Source organism: Schistocerca nitens, chromosome 9, assembly GCF_023898315.1.
Source record: "Schistocerca nitens isolate TAMUIC-IGC-003100 chromosome 9, iqSchNite1.1, whole genome shotgun sequence".
In the NCBI taxonomy this organism is placed as follows: domain Eukaryota; kingdom Metazoa; phylum Arthropoda; class Insecta; order Orthoptera; family Acrididae; genus Schistocerca; species Schistocerca nitens.
In genome coordinates this window covers 161,000,947-161,018,303 of record NC_064622.1, presented here as the reverse complement: position 1 = coordinate 161,018,303, position 17,357 = coordinate 161,000,947, and the positions used below count along the sequence as shown (strand labels likewise).

The following is a 17,357-nucleotide window of genomic DNA, read 5'->3' as shown; positions in this document are numbered from 1 at the left end:
AAAGTTTGTCAACATCAGCCTCGCAACGTGCAAGTAATTCTGCACAGATGGTCCCTGGTTGATCTGTAAGGTCTTCTGTTAGGTGGCGAGGACCCCAGCAGTCACGCAGCTTTGAGTACCATAATGGTGGACTAGAGTGTTAGCACTACCAACAGAGACGTCCAGTTGCGCAGCGAGGTGTTTGATTGCGTTCCGTCGATCACCGCGTATCAGTGTGTCCGCACATTCCAACACTGTAGAAGTCACAGCTGTGTGCAGCCGACCAGCACGCCGAAGGTGGGATAGGTTTGCGTGACGTTGTTGCAATGACAGACGTCTCGCCGAAAGACTTATCGTGCTTTTGTTCACTGCCATGTCTCCGTAGACATTCTACGACGCTCTGATTTTCCGCCAAAACAAACTCAGTAACAGCTCTCTGCTTGGAAATCACCTCCGCTACAGGCGCCATTCTGAAGGATATGTGTAGTGCCGCCACATATTGGAACTTCATGAAACTACAGAGGCTGAAGCGGGAATATCCCACGACGACACACAACAAATTCCGCATTTTTTCAACCGAAATTTGCCAAAAAATGTTTGCATTAATTATTGAACGCCCCTCGTACATATTCCGAAATCACATCACAGATTACCGCCCGCGTCGATTTACCATACATCTGCACTACATATACAGTCAAATAAAAACATATACGCTCTTCTAAATGCTACTGCTGTTGTATGGCAAATAAATAGGTGACAAATTAATCGCTCTCACCTCTTCCTGGGTCAGTGTATCTCGTCCCTGCAGCTGTGACTTTCGCTTTTTTTTCAGAGCTTTAAATCTCCCCAGGAAATTTGGAAGCTTTCGTTAGCTGCAGTCGAAACACAGAATCCAACACTACCACGCTTGAATCAAAAATGATGCTGCTTCTACTCAACAAATCGAGCAACCAGTTCGTATCAGTACATCAGGTACTAGAGAGAATACAGAAGTAATTGTTAGGCCACGACAAGCCACGCTTCATCCGACGTAACATTGTTGTCAGCATGTCCTGTGATCAACATTAAACAGCACTGACAGTGACTGAAGGGCACCTCATTATTGGACACCGTCGACAACTATGATTACAGAACACTGGAATAATTTTTATACAAATTCAATGTATGCAGGACGTAACAGACAAATTTTGCTACTGAAACGTACCCATTGGTACCTAAATGCTGAAAACTTCCGAATGGCTAATAATACATCCTATGGGTTTAATTGCTGACATTGCTAGAAGATATTGACTCAGCTTGCCTAAGCAACAGGAGCAGAAAAATTTTGGTATGGTGCCAGCTGGACTCAACATGAGTCGAAGCAGGGCAGCAGCACAAATCTGCATCTGCAACGATCACAGGCAGCAGGTATGTGACAATCGAAAACGAGAAAGACAGGTGACGCGTTTGTCACTGAAAAATTAAGTAATGAATTTGAGAATACACAAAGAGAGCACATTAACTTCGTCAAAAACGAAGGGGAAATGGTCTGTCTCTGCAAGTCAAGCTCCTAATCTTTGCAAGTACTTGCAAAATGAAAGCATTACGCTCTTTTACTTGTTATACTGTTACTAATTACATGTTTAGAACTCACGTTACACTCCACCGCACGCATCAATTTGCCAGAGCGTCTGCACTAGATACACAGTGAGATTAAACCTTGTATACTCTTCTAACCGCAGCTGACGTAATATCGTAAACAAAAAGGTGACAGTTGAGTTAGTGGCTCTTACCTCTTGATGAGGAGATGCACCTCGTCTCTGCAGCTGTGACTTTGCCTTCGTTCAAGACTGCAAACTTTACAATGTTTTGTTATTTGTAGCCGAAACACAAAATTCAACACTGCAATGCTTGAATCATAACTTAACCGTCTTTTCCTCAATAACTCAAAGAACGCATTCGTATCGATACTCCAGAGACTACGGAAGTAGTGGCTACGTAACGACAAACGATGTTTTATCCGACGTGGCATTGCTGTTAGTATTCGCTGTGATCAACATTAAACAACAACGGCCGGCCATTGTGGCCGAGCGGTTCTAGGCGCTTCAGTCTGGAACCGCGCGACCGCTACCGTCGCAGGTTCGAATCCTGCCTCAGGCATGGATGTGTGTGATGTCCTTAGATTAGTTAGGTTTAAGTAGTTCTAAGTTCTAGGGGACTGATGACCTCAGATGTTAAGTCCCATAGTGCTCAGAGCCAAACAACAACGATACTGACTACAGTGCAACGATCATTCAAAGCAATGAAGTGTAGTAAACATGGGCTCTAAAATACATACCCTAAGAGCTATGAACACTTCTTCATCTTCAATACTGTAAGAAAATATCTTCTATTTCAAGTTCTTTTGTTTTCCTTGTTTTGGGAGGACTTTGTAATAAGGACTAATACAAGAAAAAACTGCAAAGTAAATATAGGATCTAAAATGCACACTTCAAGGACTTATGAGCACTTGTGCATCAGAAGATTGCGTTCACAGTAGCGAAGTTCTTAAGGTTGCAAATTAGAGCCCAAGTTAGCGGATATTTCTTTCTTATTTGGCTCCGTACTACGACCTCTCAGAATATGGAAAGCAAAGCGCTTGCAATAGAAGAAATTTGTTCCACACTGTCGAAGATGAAGAAGAGCTCATAGTTCATAAGGTGTGTACTTTAAAGCTCTTGACTACTACACTTCTTGTTCGGTTGATTGTTCCCATCATATCTGTGAATATTTTTAAACCTATTATTACAACGTCTATTCTTTCAAATGCGTGCATGTCTGATGGAATAGACATTTAGTAATAAGAATTACAGCCTAGAAGGGCAAATCAGCGATAATACTAACGTTGAACGAGTTTGTCCCATCAATCCTGTTGTGGGAATCCGGGTAATGCTTCGAGCAATAGAGGCGTGACGTTGTGGCATTTGATGGTTTCGATCTGTCCTGGAAGTGTGCACAGATAGCTGAATCGTTAAAGCGATTGCTTGCGATAAGCCGGAAACTCGTGGTAGAGTCCCGGACCAGCACAGAATTTCATGTGTCACCAATAGGTATGATTACCATGTCCAACACAGCTGATGTTAAAAATATTCGCAACTACGACAAAATTTCGTAATATCCATGATTATTGACAATTCCTCCTAGGACAGCTTGCACGTACGGTATAATAACCATATTTTGCTACTGAAACACACTCAATGGTATCTTAATGATGAAAATTCCCGAATAGCTAACAAACACTCAATGGATTTAGCAGCTACAGATGCTGCAACACACTGAATCATTTCCTTAAGCATCAGAAGGAGGAGACAGTTTGGTACGGTGCCAGATGGACTCAACATGACCCTACGGAGTTGGCAGCAACTTCCAAACTGTCTTCGTGACACACAGCGGAAATTGACTGAGTAATCGACATGCTCAAAAGATTAAAGACGCCGTTTTCATGGTGAAACTAAGCAATGAATTTCAGAATGCACGATGGCAGTACATGATCATCATGAAAATCCTAGTCAAGTGGTCTGCCTATGCAAGTGAGGGATCTAATATTTGAAACTGAATGAAAATTAAAGCAATGTGCTCTTTGAGACGTTACACTGTTACTAATTACATGTTCCGAAATCATTTCACACTCCACCGCCCTCATCAATTTGCGAATACTTCTACACTACATAAACATACAAATAAAAATTTATACTCATTTCTAACAGCAGTTGAGGTTACGCAGTAAACAAATAGGCGACAGTTAAGTCAGTGTCTCTTACCTCTTGCCGGGGCGATGGGTCTCGCCTCTGAAGGTCAGACTTTCACTTTGTTCAAAGCTTTTAAAGCTCCTCGGGAACTTCGGGAAGTTTCATTAGTTGTAGTCGAAACACGAAATGTAGGACTACAATGCTTGAATCAAAAGTGAAGCTCCTTCTACTCAATAACACAAAGCACGTATTCGTATCGGTACATCAAGTATACGGAGAATGCAGTAGTAATTTCTGGGCAACGACGCACGAAGTGGCAGGGGATATAGAATTGTTCTCAGCATACTCTGTGTTCAACATTTAACAGCAATGTCAGTAAAACAGGGCACATCATTGCTTATCAGCATCGACAGCAATGATTAAACGGTGACTGCCGGTCACATGTGCTGAACAAAAGTGTGGAAGTGCCGCGAGATATGCAGAGTTGAAGATAAACGCAGATGCTTGGCAAGCCTGCAGGTTGCGCTGTTGCATTTGGCCAGGATCGGCATCATGTTGCAAGTGTGTGTCGTTGTCAGAACAGTGTTATGTGTAGCTAGTAGAGCGGTATGTCGACGCCAAGTGAACTCGAACGCGGGAAAAGAGTTTGTGGTCGTATGGTGGGTGTTTCCGTTACCAGGGAGGCCGAAGTATTAAGCGTTTCAAGAGGCAACCAAGTACAGGGAAAGCGGAAAACCTCATGTACCAAATCACAACTCGAAATAAAGTGTACGTTGAATGATTGTGACAGACAGTCATTGAAGTGGACTATGACGAAAAATAAGAGGTCAAGAGCAAAACCCATTGCAGAACTGAATGTCGCACTCGCGAACCTTGTCAGCACCGAATGACGCGAATTAAGCTCCATAAACAGGTAAGAGTAGGGCGAGTGGAATTCCAAAACCACTGGCCAGTGATGCAAATGGTCGTAACGGGAAATCGTGGTGCTAAGGCCATAAAACCAGACTCTGAAGAAATGGAATAATTCCATTTGCTCGGGTGTATCTTCCTTCACACTGTTTCCAACTTCTGGCCAAGTTCATGTACGATGAGAAAATGATGATTTGGGCAGTTATATCGTTGTATTCCCTGGGCCGCCTGGTTAATCTGCAACATCCCATTACTGTCAAAGATTATGTGATCATATCGGCTGATGAACCATGAACCATGGACCTTGCCATTTGTGGGGAGGCTTGCGTGCCTCAGCGATACAGATGGCCGTACCGTAGGTGCAACCACAACGGAGGCGTATCTCTTGAGAGGCCAGACAAACATGTGGTTCCTGAAGAGGGGCAGCAGCCTTTTCAGTAGTTGCAGTGGCAACAGTCTGGATGATTGACTTATCTGGCCTTGTAACATTAACCAAAACGGCCTTGCTGTGCTGGTACTGCGAACGGCTGAAAGCAAGGGGAAACTACAGCCGTAATTTTTCCCGAGGACATGCAGCTTTACTGTATGATTAAATGATGATGGCGTCCTCTTGGGTAAAATATTCCGGAGGTAAAATAGTCCCCCATTCGGATCTCCGGGCGGGGACTACTCAAGAGGACGTCGTTATCAGGAGAAAGAAAACTGGCGTTCTACGGATCGGAGCGTGGAATGTCAGATCCCTTAATCGGGCAGGTAGGTTAGAAAATTTAAAAAGGGAAATGGGTAGGTTAAAGTTAGATATAATGGGAATTAGTGAAGTTCGGTGGCAGGAGGAACAAGACTTGTGGTCAGGTGATTGCAGGGTTATAAATACAAAATCAAATAGGGGTAATGCAGGAATAGGTTTAATAATGAATAAAAAAATAGGAGTGCGGGTTAGCTACTACAAACAGCATAGTGAACGCATTATTGTGGCCAAGATAGACACAAAGCCCATGCCTACTACAGTAGTACAAGTTTATATGCCAACTAGCTCCGCAGATGATGAAGAAATTGATGAAATGTATGACGAGATAAAAGAAATTATTCAGGTAGTGAAGGGAGACGAAAATTTAATAGTCATGGGTGACTGGAATTCGTCAGTAGGAAAAGGGAGAGAAGGAAACATAGTAGGTGAATATGAATTGGGGGGAAGAAATGAAAGAGGAAGCCGCCTTGTAGAATTTTGCACAGAGCATAACCTAATCATATCTAACACTTGGTTCAAGAATCATAAAAGAAGGTTGTATACCTGGAAGAATCCTGGAGATAGTAGAAGGTATCAGACAGATTATATAATGCTAAGACAGAGATTTAGGAACCAGGTTTTAAATTGTAAGACATTTCCAGGGGCAGATGTGGACTCTGAACACAATCTATTGGTTATGATCTGCAGATTGAAACTGAAGAAACTGCAAAAAGGTGGGAATTTAAGGAGATGGGACCTGGATAAACTGAAAGAACCAAAGGTTGTAGAGAGTTTCAGGGAGAGCATAAGGGAACAATTGACAGGAATGGGGGAAAGAAATACAGTAGAAGAAGAATGGGTAGATCTGAGGGATGAAGTAGTGAAGGCAGCAGAGGATCAAGTAGGTAAAAAGACGAGGGCTAATAGAAATCCTTGGGTAACAGAAGAAATATTGAATTTAAATGATGAAAGGAGAAAATATAAAAATGCAGTAAATGAAGCAGGCAAAAAGGAATAGAAACGTCTCAAAAATGAAATCGACAGGAAGTGTAAAATGGCTAAGCAGGGATGGCTAGAGGACAAATGTAAGGATGTAGAGGCTTGTCTCACTAGGGGTAAGATAGATACTACCTACAGGAAAATTAAAGAGACCTTTGGAGAGAAGAGAACCACTTGTATGAATATCAAGAGCTCAGATGGCAACCAAGTTCTAAGCAAAGAAGGGAAGGCAGAAAGGTGGAAGGAGTATATAGAGGGTTTATACAAGGGCGAAGTACTTGAGGACAATATTCTGGAAATGGAAGAGAATGCAGATGAAGACGAAATGGGAGATACAATACTGCGTGAAGAGTTTGACAGAGCACTGAAAGAACTGAGTCGAAACAAGGTCCCGGGAGTAGACAACATTCCTTTAGAACTACTGACGGCCTTGGGAGAACCAGTCCTGACAAAACTCTACCATCTGGTGAGCAAGATGTATGAGACAGGTGAAATACCCTCAGACTTCAAGAAGAATATAATAATTCCAATCCCAAAGAAAGCAGGTGGTGACAGATGTGAAAATTACCGAACTATCAGTTTAATAAGTCACAGCTGCAAAATACTAACGCAAATTCTTTACAGACGAACGGAAAAACTGGTAGAAGCGGACCTCGGGGAAGATCAGTTTGGATTCCGTAGAAATGTTGGAACACGTGAGGCAATACTAACCTTACGACTTATCTAAGAAGAAAGATTATGAAAAGGCCAACCTACGTTTCTAGCATTTGTAGACTTAGAGAAAGCTTTTGACAATGTTAACTGGAATACTCTCTTTCAAATTCTGAAGGTGGCAGGGGTAAAATACAGGGAGCGAAAGGCTATTTACAATTTGTACAGAAACCAGATGGCATTTGTAAGAGTCGAGGGGCATGAAATGGAAGCAGTGGTTGGGAAAGGAGTGAGACAGGGTTGTAGCCTCTCCCCGATGTTATTCAATCTGTATATTGAGCAAGCAGTAAAGTAAACAAAAGAAAAATTCGGAGTAGGCATTAAAATTCATGGAGAAGAAGTAAAAACTTTGAGGTTCGCCGATGACATTGTAATTCTGTCAGAGACAGCAAAAGACTTGGACGAGCAGTTGAATGGAATGGACAGTGTCTTGAAAGGAGGATATAAGATGAACATCAACAAAAGCAAAACGAGGATAATGGAATGTAGTCGAATTAAGTCGGGTGATGCTGAGGGAATTAGATTAGGAAATGAGACACTTAAAGTAGTAAAGGAGTTTTGCTATTTAGGGAGTAAAATAACTGATGATGGTCAAAGTAGAGAGGATATAAAATGTAGACTGGCAATGGCAAGGAAATCGTTTCTGAAGAAGAGAAATTTGTTAACATCGAGTATAGATTTAAGTGTCAGGAAGTCGTTTCTGAAAGTATTTGTATGGAGTGTAGCCATGTATGGAAGTGAAACATGGACGGTAAATAGTTTGGACAAGAAGAGAATAGAAGCTTTCGAAATGTGGTGCTACAGAAGAATGCTGAAGATTAGATGGGTAGATCACATAACTAATGAGGAGGTATTGAATAGGATTGGGGAGAAGAGAAGTTTGTGGCACTACTTGACTAGAAGAAGGGATCGGTTGGTAGGACATGTTCTGAGGCATCAAGGGATCACAAATTTAGTATTGGAGGGCAGCGTGGAGGGTAGAAATCGTAGAGGGAGACCAAGAGATGAGTACACTAATCAGATTCAGAAGGATGTAGGTTGCAGTAGGTACTGGGAGATGAAGAAGCTTGCACAGGATAGAGTAGCATGGAGAGCTGCATCAAACCAGTCTCAGGACTGAAGACCACAACAACAACAACATCGGCTGATCAGGTCCAGTTCTGTACAGAATGTTTGTTCCCCAGTGATGATGCCGTGTGTTCCAAGGCGACAGCGCCCATGTTCACATAGCTTGCGTCGTCCATGTCTGGTTCTGGGAGCGCGAGGATAAATTTTCCCATCTCCCCTGGCCAACGTAGTCACCATATCTCGAAGGTATTGGCCCTTTTTGCCTACTTTGGAGAAAAGTGTGCGTGATCACTTTCCACCTCCATCGTCGTTACCTTAACCTCCTGCTATTTAGCAGGAAGAACGGTACAACATTCCATTAAAAACCATACTGGACCAGTATTCATCCATTCCGAGATGATTGGAAGCTATTTTGAATGCCATCGTGTTCCCCACACGGTATTAAGCATGGTAATATGTTTGTGGCGTTTCCATATATTTGCCCATCAGCAGGGTTTTGTTGATCGTACATGCTATCGAAAATGAAATAATTAAACATTTTTATGTATAACGTATTTTATTTCTGGTTTGCTTGTACGATTTAGTAACACTATCTCAAAAATTTCTCTCTTTGCCTCTTCCGTGGAGGACCTCCTCGTTTCTTATCAGTACCTTTAAATATAAACATGCTTCTGTGACGACGTATCCCACGCGCTTCGATTTCCATGTTTTCTAATATTCTACAAAAAAAAAAAAAAAAGGTTCAAATGGCTCTGAGCACTATTGGACTTAACATCTGTGGTCATCAGTCCCCTAGAACTTAGAACTACTTAAACCTAACTAACGTACGGACATCACACACATCCATGCCCGAGGCAGGACCGAACCTACGATCGGAGGGTCCGCGCGGTTCCAGACTGTAGAGCCTAGAACCGCTCGGCCACACCTGCCGGCCGAATATTCTACTGTTAATGATAACTTACCTGTACGAATTATTACTGTTAGTATCAACCCTGGAATCTTGGAGCAGTCGACGCTACTCTGAGGAAGACTGCCAGTGTTTGGTAATGAAATGTGCCTTCCTCTTGCCGTACCAGCAGCACTGGCGAGATCCTGATGCTGGAGTTCCCGGGACACCCTACCGCGTACTGTGGCTACCAGTCACATCCAGAGGCAGCGATCGTCGGCTCTTCCTTGAGGTTCACCGTGGTCGAGCGCGGTGAGGACGGGCGCGGAGTCAGCGACACCTACTACTGCGTGCTCGAGGGTGACGAGGCCGACTTCAAGCAGCTGGCCGAGGACAACATGCTGACCGTCCGGCGAGGAGCTGTCACGTAAGTCTCTGCTGTTTTCAACAGACTTGTTACACTGTTCAACACACGAGAAGTGTGCCACATCGTTTCTAGCTTAAACATGCTCACATTTCGTTACATGTGATTGAAACCATATTTATGTTGCCGGATCGGTGTTCCGGTCCCTAGTCCAGTACAAAAAGGTTCGTTCCGTCGTGTAATTTCAAGTGGTAACTTGCTTTAGGAGATATCATTTACTGTATTAAATTTATTTACAAGCATTGAAGACTGAGTGGTCTGTAATAACGTGTTTTCTGATATTTTCATTATCGTGATACTAATTCAATTTTTGACTGACAGCCAGACATAGTTATCTCTTGTGGTCTCTTGTAGTATACTCAAACGACTGAACGAAAAGAGAACAGAGGACCGACAGAACAGTTACATGATATGGGTTGCACACAAATGAGATGGAACGCAATTCAGTTCGTTCGGATACTTCTGAGCATGATAGTACATCGATGAGTTCTTCTGGTAAGTGTGGATAGGGATTGGGATGTAATAAATTCTGGAAGGATATTGTACCCAATCAGATGGATGTTCATCAGGGAGGGAATGGTAGTTGTGATGCTGGTGTTAGGAGATGGAGAGGACGCCAGCTGGTAGTCCAGGGTCCTGAAGGACAAAGGAGACTCAAGTTAATGGGAAATGTAGGAGAGGAGAATGTGTTCTAGGTGTTTGAGAAGGTGTTGAAAATTGATTAGCTGGTACAGGATACGAGTGGGAGAAGTAGCCGAATATGGAAAGCAAGTTAATGTCATTCCAGGATTCGGAGGGAATGATGTTGCGCTTACTGGCGAGTTAAACAGATAAAGTTGTGTTGCTAATGATGATGGGAGTGACATTCTTCGAAACGTCGTGCCCTTCCGGTGAACTCACCCAGCTGGGAACTCGAGAATTCAATATACCGGGTGATCAAAAAGTCAGTATAAATTTGAAAAGTGAGTAAACCACAGAATAATGAAGATAGAGAGGTAAAAATTGGAATGACATGGGGTTTTGTTAGAACCGAAAAAAAAAGAAGTTCACAAAATGTCCGACAGATGGCGTTGGACAGCAAAACGTCAGTGACTGCGCATGACAATCGTGTATAAAAGGAGCTGTAATGAGAGAGAGAATCAGATGCGCCAACAGTCGCAGCATGTTGACTTAACCTGAAAAGGCGTTTTAGTGAAGCTGTATTATCAGAATAGAGAATGTGCTAGTTCAGCGTTACGATCGTATCGCTATAGGAAGGGAATTCGAAGGGGTAAAGGTCCGTTGACAAATGCAACTGTGGCGAGAATGATTTCGAAGTTCGAAGCCACGGGTTGTTTAGACGATAGACCCCGTAGTGGCCGACCGAGACAGTTCAGGAAGAAATGGAGACTGTAGCGGGTTCGTCTATGCACGGGGAAGTCAGCGCTCGTGCAGTCGCACGTCGCACCGGAATTCCATACACTACTGTTTGGTTGGCACTTAGGCGCACCTTCCGATGCTATCCGTACAAAATCCATCAGCATAGTGAACTGTTACCTGGCGATTTAGTGAAGCGGAGGGCATTTGCGGTGTGGGCGTTTCAAAAGATGGCGGAAGATGGCGATTGGTTGAGTAACGTGTTGTGGACCGACGTAGCTCATTTCACGCTCCGAGGGTCTGTCAACGCCCACAACTGCAGAATTTGGGCTACCGAAATTCCTAGAACTGTCGTGGAAACTCCATTGCACGACGAGAAAGTCACGGTATGAGTTGGATTTACCACATCTACCGTTATGGGGCTGTTTTTCTTCGAGGAAATGCGTGATTCTGGTTTTGTAACTGCTACCGTGACGGGTGAGAGGTACGCCGATATGTTACAGAATCACATCATCCCCAGCCTGGCTGATAAACACCTGCTGGAACGTACGATGTTTATGCAGGATGGCACCCCACCCTATATTGCTAGACGCGTGAAAGATCACTTGCGCGCGTCGTTTGGTGATGATGGTGTGCTCAGCCGCCACTTTCGTCATGCTTGGCCTCCCAGGTCCCCAGACCTCAGTCCGTGCGATTATTGGCTTTGGGGTTACCTGAAGTCGCAAATGTATCGTGATCGACCGACATCTCTAGGGATGCTGAAAGACAACACCCGACGCCAATGCCTCACCGTTATTGAGGACATGCTTTACAGTGCTGTTCACAACATTATTCCTCGACTACAGCTATTTTTGAGGAATGATGGTGGATATATTGAGCATTTCCTGTAAAGAACATCAGCTTTGCTTTGTCTTACTTTGTTATGCTAATTATTGTTATTCTGATCAGATGAAGCGCCATGTGTCGGACTTTTTTTGAACTTTCGTATTTTTTTTGTGTTAATAAAACCCCATGTCATTCCAAGCGTGTGTGTCAATTTGTATCTCTGTATCCACATTATTCCGTGATTTATTCAGTTTTCAAATTTATACTGACTTTTTGATCACCCGGTATATTAATAAATGTTTATTTTTTTCTCCTTGAGTTGTTCGTCAGCTGGCCTTTCTACCGCCTTTCACCACTACGAACTGAAGTGCCGTGAATCACTAGCAGGGGAATCGTGCTCGTATTTCGCAGAGACGGTGAGCCGGCGCTGGAGATGGGGCGCGTGCACTGCGTGCTGCAGCCCGCTGCTTCCGTGCCCGCCGGCGTCTTTGACTTCCGCGCGACGCGCCTCGCCTCGGGGCTGCCTGCCTTCCTCTGCCTTCGTCTGGACGCTGCCAGGACCCTCGCTGAGCCGCTGGTGGAGAGCGCTGCGCCGCCAGTGGGGGACGCACTCGTCTTCAGGTAGGGTTCTCTCTCGTCCACTTGAGCAGGCTGGTGACGCACTGCACAAAGGGGGCGGTAGGACACTTTATACACTACTGGCCATTATAATTGATACACCACGAAGATGACGAGCTACAGACGCGAAATTTAATCGAAAGGAAGAAGATGATGTGATATGCAAATGATTAGCTTTTAAGAGCATTAACACAAGGTTGGCGCCAGTGGCGACACCTATAACGTGCTGACATGAGGTAATTTTCCAACCGATTTCTCATACACAAACAGCAGTTGATCGGCGTTGTCTGGTGAAATGTTGTTGTGATGCCTCGTGTAAGGAGGAGAAATGCGCACCATCACGTATCCGAATTTGATAAAGGTCGGATTGTACCCTATCGCGATTGAGGTCTATCGTATCGCGACATTGCTGCTCGCGTTGGTCGAGATCCAATGACTGTTGGCAGAATATGGAATCGGTGGGTTCAGGAGGGTAATACGGAACGCAGTGCTGGATCACAACGGCCTCGTGTCACTAGCAGTCGAGATGAAAGGCATCTTATCCGCATGGCTGTAAAGGATCGTGCAGCCACGTCTCGGTCCCTGAGTCAACAGATGGTGACGTTTGCAAGACAACAACCATCTGGACGAACAGTTCGACGACGTTTGCAGCAGCATGGACCATCAGCTCGGAGACCATGGCTGCGGTTACCCTTGACGCTGCATCACAGACAGGAGCGCCTGCGATGGTGTACTCAACGACAAACCTGGGTGCACGAATGGCAAGACGTCATTTTTTTGGATGAATCCAGGTTCAGTTTACAGCATCATGATGCTCGCATCCGTGTTTGGCAACACCGGGGTGAACGCACATTGGAAGCGTGTATTCGTCATCGCCATACTGGCGTATCACCCGGCGTGATGGTATGCGCTGCCATAGGTTACACGTCTCGGTCACCTCTTGTTCGCATTGACGGCACTTTGAACAGTGGACGTTACATTTCAGATGTGTTACGAGCCGTGGCTCAACCCTTCATTCGATCCCTGCGAAACCCTACATTTCAGCAGGATAATGCACGCCCGCATGTTGCAGGTCCTGTACGGGCCTTTCTGGATACAGAAACTGTTCGACTGCTGCCCTGGCCAGGACATCCTCCAGATCTCTCACCAATTGGACACGTCTGGTCAATGGTGGCCGAGCAACTGGCTCGTCACAATACGCCAGTCACTACTCTTGGTGAACTGTGGTACCGTCTTGAAGCTGGATGTGCAGCTATACATTTACTCGTCACCCAGCAATAAGCCGCCTCTGCACAAGCGTATGTACGACTGACATACAAAATTCTCGGAAGTTGGTTGCATATGCAAAGGGAAAAGCACTGGTCGGCCATGCACGTCTGCGACCATAACAGAAGGAACGCATTTTACAGTTCATTTCTCCACGATATGACAGAGGACATTTTTTTGTGAAAGATTCCTTTCTTCGGATGAATCGACGTTTCATATGTCAGGTGCATAATGTAACAATTTGGGGGCCACAAAATCCTGGCGTGACATGAAAGAGGACACGAAAAAGACTCACCGAAATTAAATGTCTTTTGTGCTGTTTCTGTTCACAAAGTTTATGGATCTTTCTTCTTTGTGGAGGAAACTCTGGCAGGAATATCGTACCCAGATATGATGAAGAATTGATTGTTTCATCAACTTCACGAAAATTTTAATGATTTCATTTTTATGCATGACAGCACTCCATGTCACTTACCCCTTGAGGTGCAGTGTTATCTTGTAAACACCATCCCACAAAGTTGGATTGGAAGAGGTGTGCAAGAAGACCTTAAGTAGTGGAATAAAGCTGTTTCAAGGACAAATAATTTATTCACAATGGCGACTAGCTTTTTCCCACTCTCACTCCCTTTGACATCACACCCCATCCACCCCCTGGAAATGGCGTGAAATTTTGGCAGGAAATAGCGCAATTGGTGTACCTCCACTATCCTAACTCCCTCACCCCTCCCCACACCCCTATGTGGTCACCCAATCTGCACCCATCCTATGATATCATCCCAGTAAAAGGCAGAAAATTGTCAGTCTCTGTCCAGATGCACGAGAGGAAGGCTAGGTTAGTGTACTTTTTTTTTGTGGGAAACGGTAATTCTGTGCTGGACTGGAAGGCAGGGTATTATATATATATATATATATATATATATATATATACGTGTGTTCGCCTTGAACTGCAAGGACCGACTGAGCTAATTCACATTACATCCACCAGAGAGCACTGTTGGCATACCCCCTCCTGCTCACCGCTTCCCACCCCTCTTATGAGGTCACTCACCCTCACCACCAACCCCTGCCCTTGAAATGGCAGCAAACGGTCGGTATCTATGCAGCTGTCAGAGAGGGAGGTTAGGTTAGCGTACTTTATTTTTGATGGGAAACTGAAGTAAAGATCACTCCTAATTATACATTTACATGCACAGTACTACATGAGTGCCTAAAATCTTAATATACAAAAAATTTGAGGTGTAATTCAACTGGTGTTTTCTTGCTGGAAAGATTCACAATTCCGCACTAGTAGCAGTCGGACTCAAAAAATTAATAATAGCTCTACATAGGACACTTCCTTGACCTACAAGTCGAAATAAATGTCCCTGCTCCACAAGCGAATAGGGGGAAAAAAGTTTCAGTCTTAAACAATATTTGAAACAACCCCGTAAACTGGTGCACGCAGAGAATTTAAGAAGAGAACTGAAGTTATGTTAAAAAAATTGGACTTCACGTACCTGTTACTTACAATAACACCATGGTAAAAAAACGATTGTACGAAAGATAACACCACTTCTTCCGTAAATTACAACTGCATGCTGTGGATATAAAAATACGAAAAAGCTTTATAAATTAGCAGGTGCTGCGTCTACGACGCAGATAAACCATTTGTCTGCAATGTAGCCTTGTACGGAAGTGAAACGTGGACGGTAAGTTCAGACAAGGAGAGAAACCTTTTGAAATGTGGTGCTACAGAAAAATGCTTAAGAATATACGGGTGGATCGAATAACGAAGATAAAAAGCAAAGGAAGAAAGAAACTTATAGCACAACTTGACTAACAAAAGGAATCGGTTAATACATTGGGATTGTCCAAAAGTTCGCAAAGCTTCGGTTTTGCATGTTGGTATTCCGATTGCTATGGGGTTATCTTTCGATTGTCATTTTTTATTTGTAGTTCACTGTTGCTATTTGAGTTTACATATTGTTATTTTGTCATTTAGAGATAATGAGTGGCGTTGTGGACGCCACAAAATGGAGGACCAAATGGAGAAATTGGAACATTTCTAACATATGCCATTGGACGGAGCACCACAAGAAAATGGTTTTCTCGTTTTAAGGTTGATATGGCTCTGAGCACTATGGGACTTAACTTCTGAGGTCATCAGTCACCTAGAACTTAGAACTACTTAAACCTAACAAACCTAAGGACATCACACACATCCATGCCCGAGGCAGAATTCGAACTTGCGACCGTAGCGGTCGCGTGGTTCCAGACTGTAGCGCCCAGAACGGCTCGGCCACTCTCGTTTTAAGGATGATCGTTTTGAAATTATTGACTCTCCTCATTCAGGAAGACATTCGGGGTCTGATGAAGCACGTTTCAACGCATTAATCCACAATTATCCGCGTCAGTGTACTCGGGAACTGGTAAATGTGATCATTTCATCATTCTGAGACATTTGTACGCAAACGGAAGGTTAAAAAATCAGGTGTTTGGGTACCGCATGCGCTAACCAAAATCACAGAAAATAGTGCATGAACATACACTATTGGCCATTAAAATTGCTACACCACGAAGATGACGTGCTGCAGATGCGAAATTTAACCGATAGGAAGAAGATGCTGTGATATGCAAATGATTAGCTTTTCAGAGCATTCACACAAGGTTGGCGCCGGTGGCGACACCTATAACGTGCTGACATGAGGAAAGTTTCCAACCGATTTCTCATACACAAACAGCAGTTGACCGGCGTTGTCTGGTGAAACGCTGTTGTGATGCCTCGTGTAAGACGCTTACTTCCTCTGGTCAAAACGGTCGCAAGATATGTCTTGCACTGAACATGTGTGGGATAGGCCGGCCAAGTGGCCGAGCGGTTCTAGGCGCTACAGTCTGGAACCGCGCGACCGCTACGGTCGCAGGTTCGAATCCTGCCTCGCGCATGGATGTGTGTGCTGTCCTTAGGTTAGTTAGGCTTAAGTAGTTCTGAGTTGTAGGGGACTGATGACCACAGCAGTTAAGTCCCATAGTGCTGAGAGCCATTTGAACCATTTGTGTGGGATACGACAGAAAGTGATTGGTCCTGCTGCGAGTTACTGACAATAAATCTTGAGCAGTTGGCACAAGTTGAATTAGTATGGAACAATGTTTCTGAAGACGACATGTAACATTTCGTTTCAGATACTCATTCCCATGAACTCTGTCAGACTGTTGGCGACTTCCCATTCAGCTGATTTTGTTACAGGGTATAAAATTCACATCGCGCTTCCCAAATGGCAATACGCTCAGCTCTCTGGAAGTATCACCACAGTTTTAGGAAAACATTCATTTTATATTATTTTTTCACACATGATGCCCTGAGGTGATTAGTCATGAGGCAGCGATACGCACATTGCGGATGGCGGTAGTATCGCATACACAAGGTATAAAACGGAAATGTATTGGCGGAGTGTCATTTGTACTCAGCTGGTTCATGTGAAAGATATCCAAAGTGGTTATGGCTGCGCGACGTGAGTTAACAGACTTTGAACCGGAATGACAATTGGAGCTAGACGCATGAGACATTCCATTTCGCATTACAGGCATTACTCTTACGACGGATAACGCAGTAGCCAACAGCCTTCGCTTAGACCCAGAGCAGCGGCGTTTGCATAGAGTTGTCATTGCTAACAGACAAGCAACACTGCGTGACATAACCGCAGACATCAATGTGGGACGTACGACGAACGCGTCCGTTAGGACAGTGTGAAGCAATTTGGCGTTAACGCGCTATGACAGCAGACGACCGACGCGAGTGTCTTTGCTAACAGCACAACAACACCTTCAGCGCCTCTCCTGGGCTAGTGACAGTTGGAAAACCGTGACCTGGTCAGCTTAGTCCCCATTTCAGCTGGTAAGAGCTCA

General features: G+C 44.2%; 1 protein-coding gene across 2 annotated transcripts in view; it reads left to right on the top strand.

Annotated features, from left to right (window-relative positions):
• The window catches only part of LOC126203151 (uncharacterized), a 71,641-nt gene that overhangs the window by 20,174 nt on the left and 34,110 nt on the right, over positions 1-17,357 (top strand). Inside the window, exons 2-3 of one of the 2 annotated variants that reach the window (XM_049937393.1) lie at positions 9,177-9,413; positions 12,003-12,212. In XM_049937393.1, coding sequence (XP_049793350.1) covers positions 9,177-9,413; positions 12,003-12,212 — 447 coding nt within the window. The remainder of the gene's footprint in view (positions 1-9,176; positions 9,414-12,002; positions 12,213-17,357) is intronic. The other variant, XM_049937394.1, reaches the window with a different exon arrangement.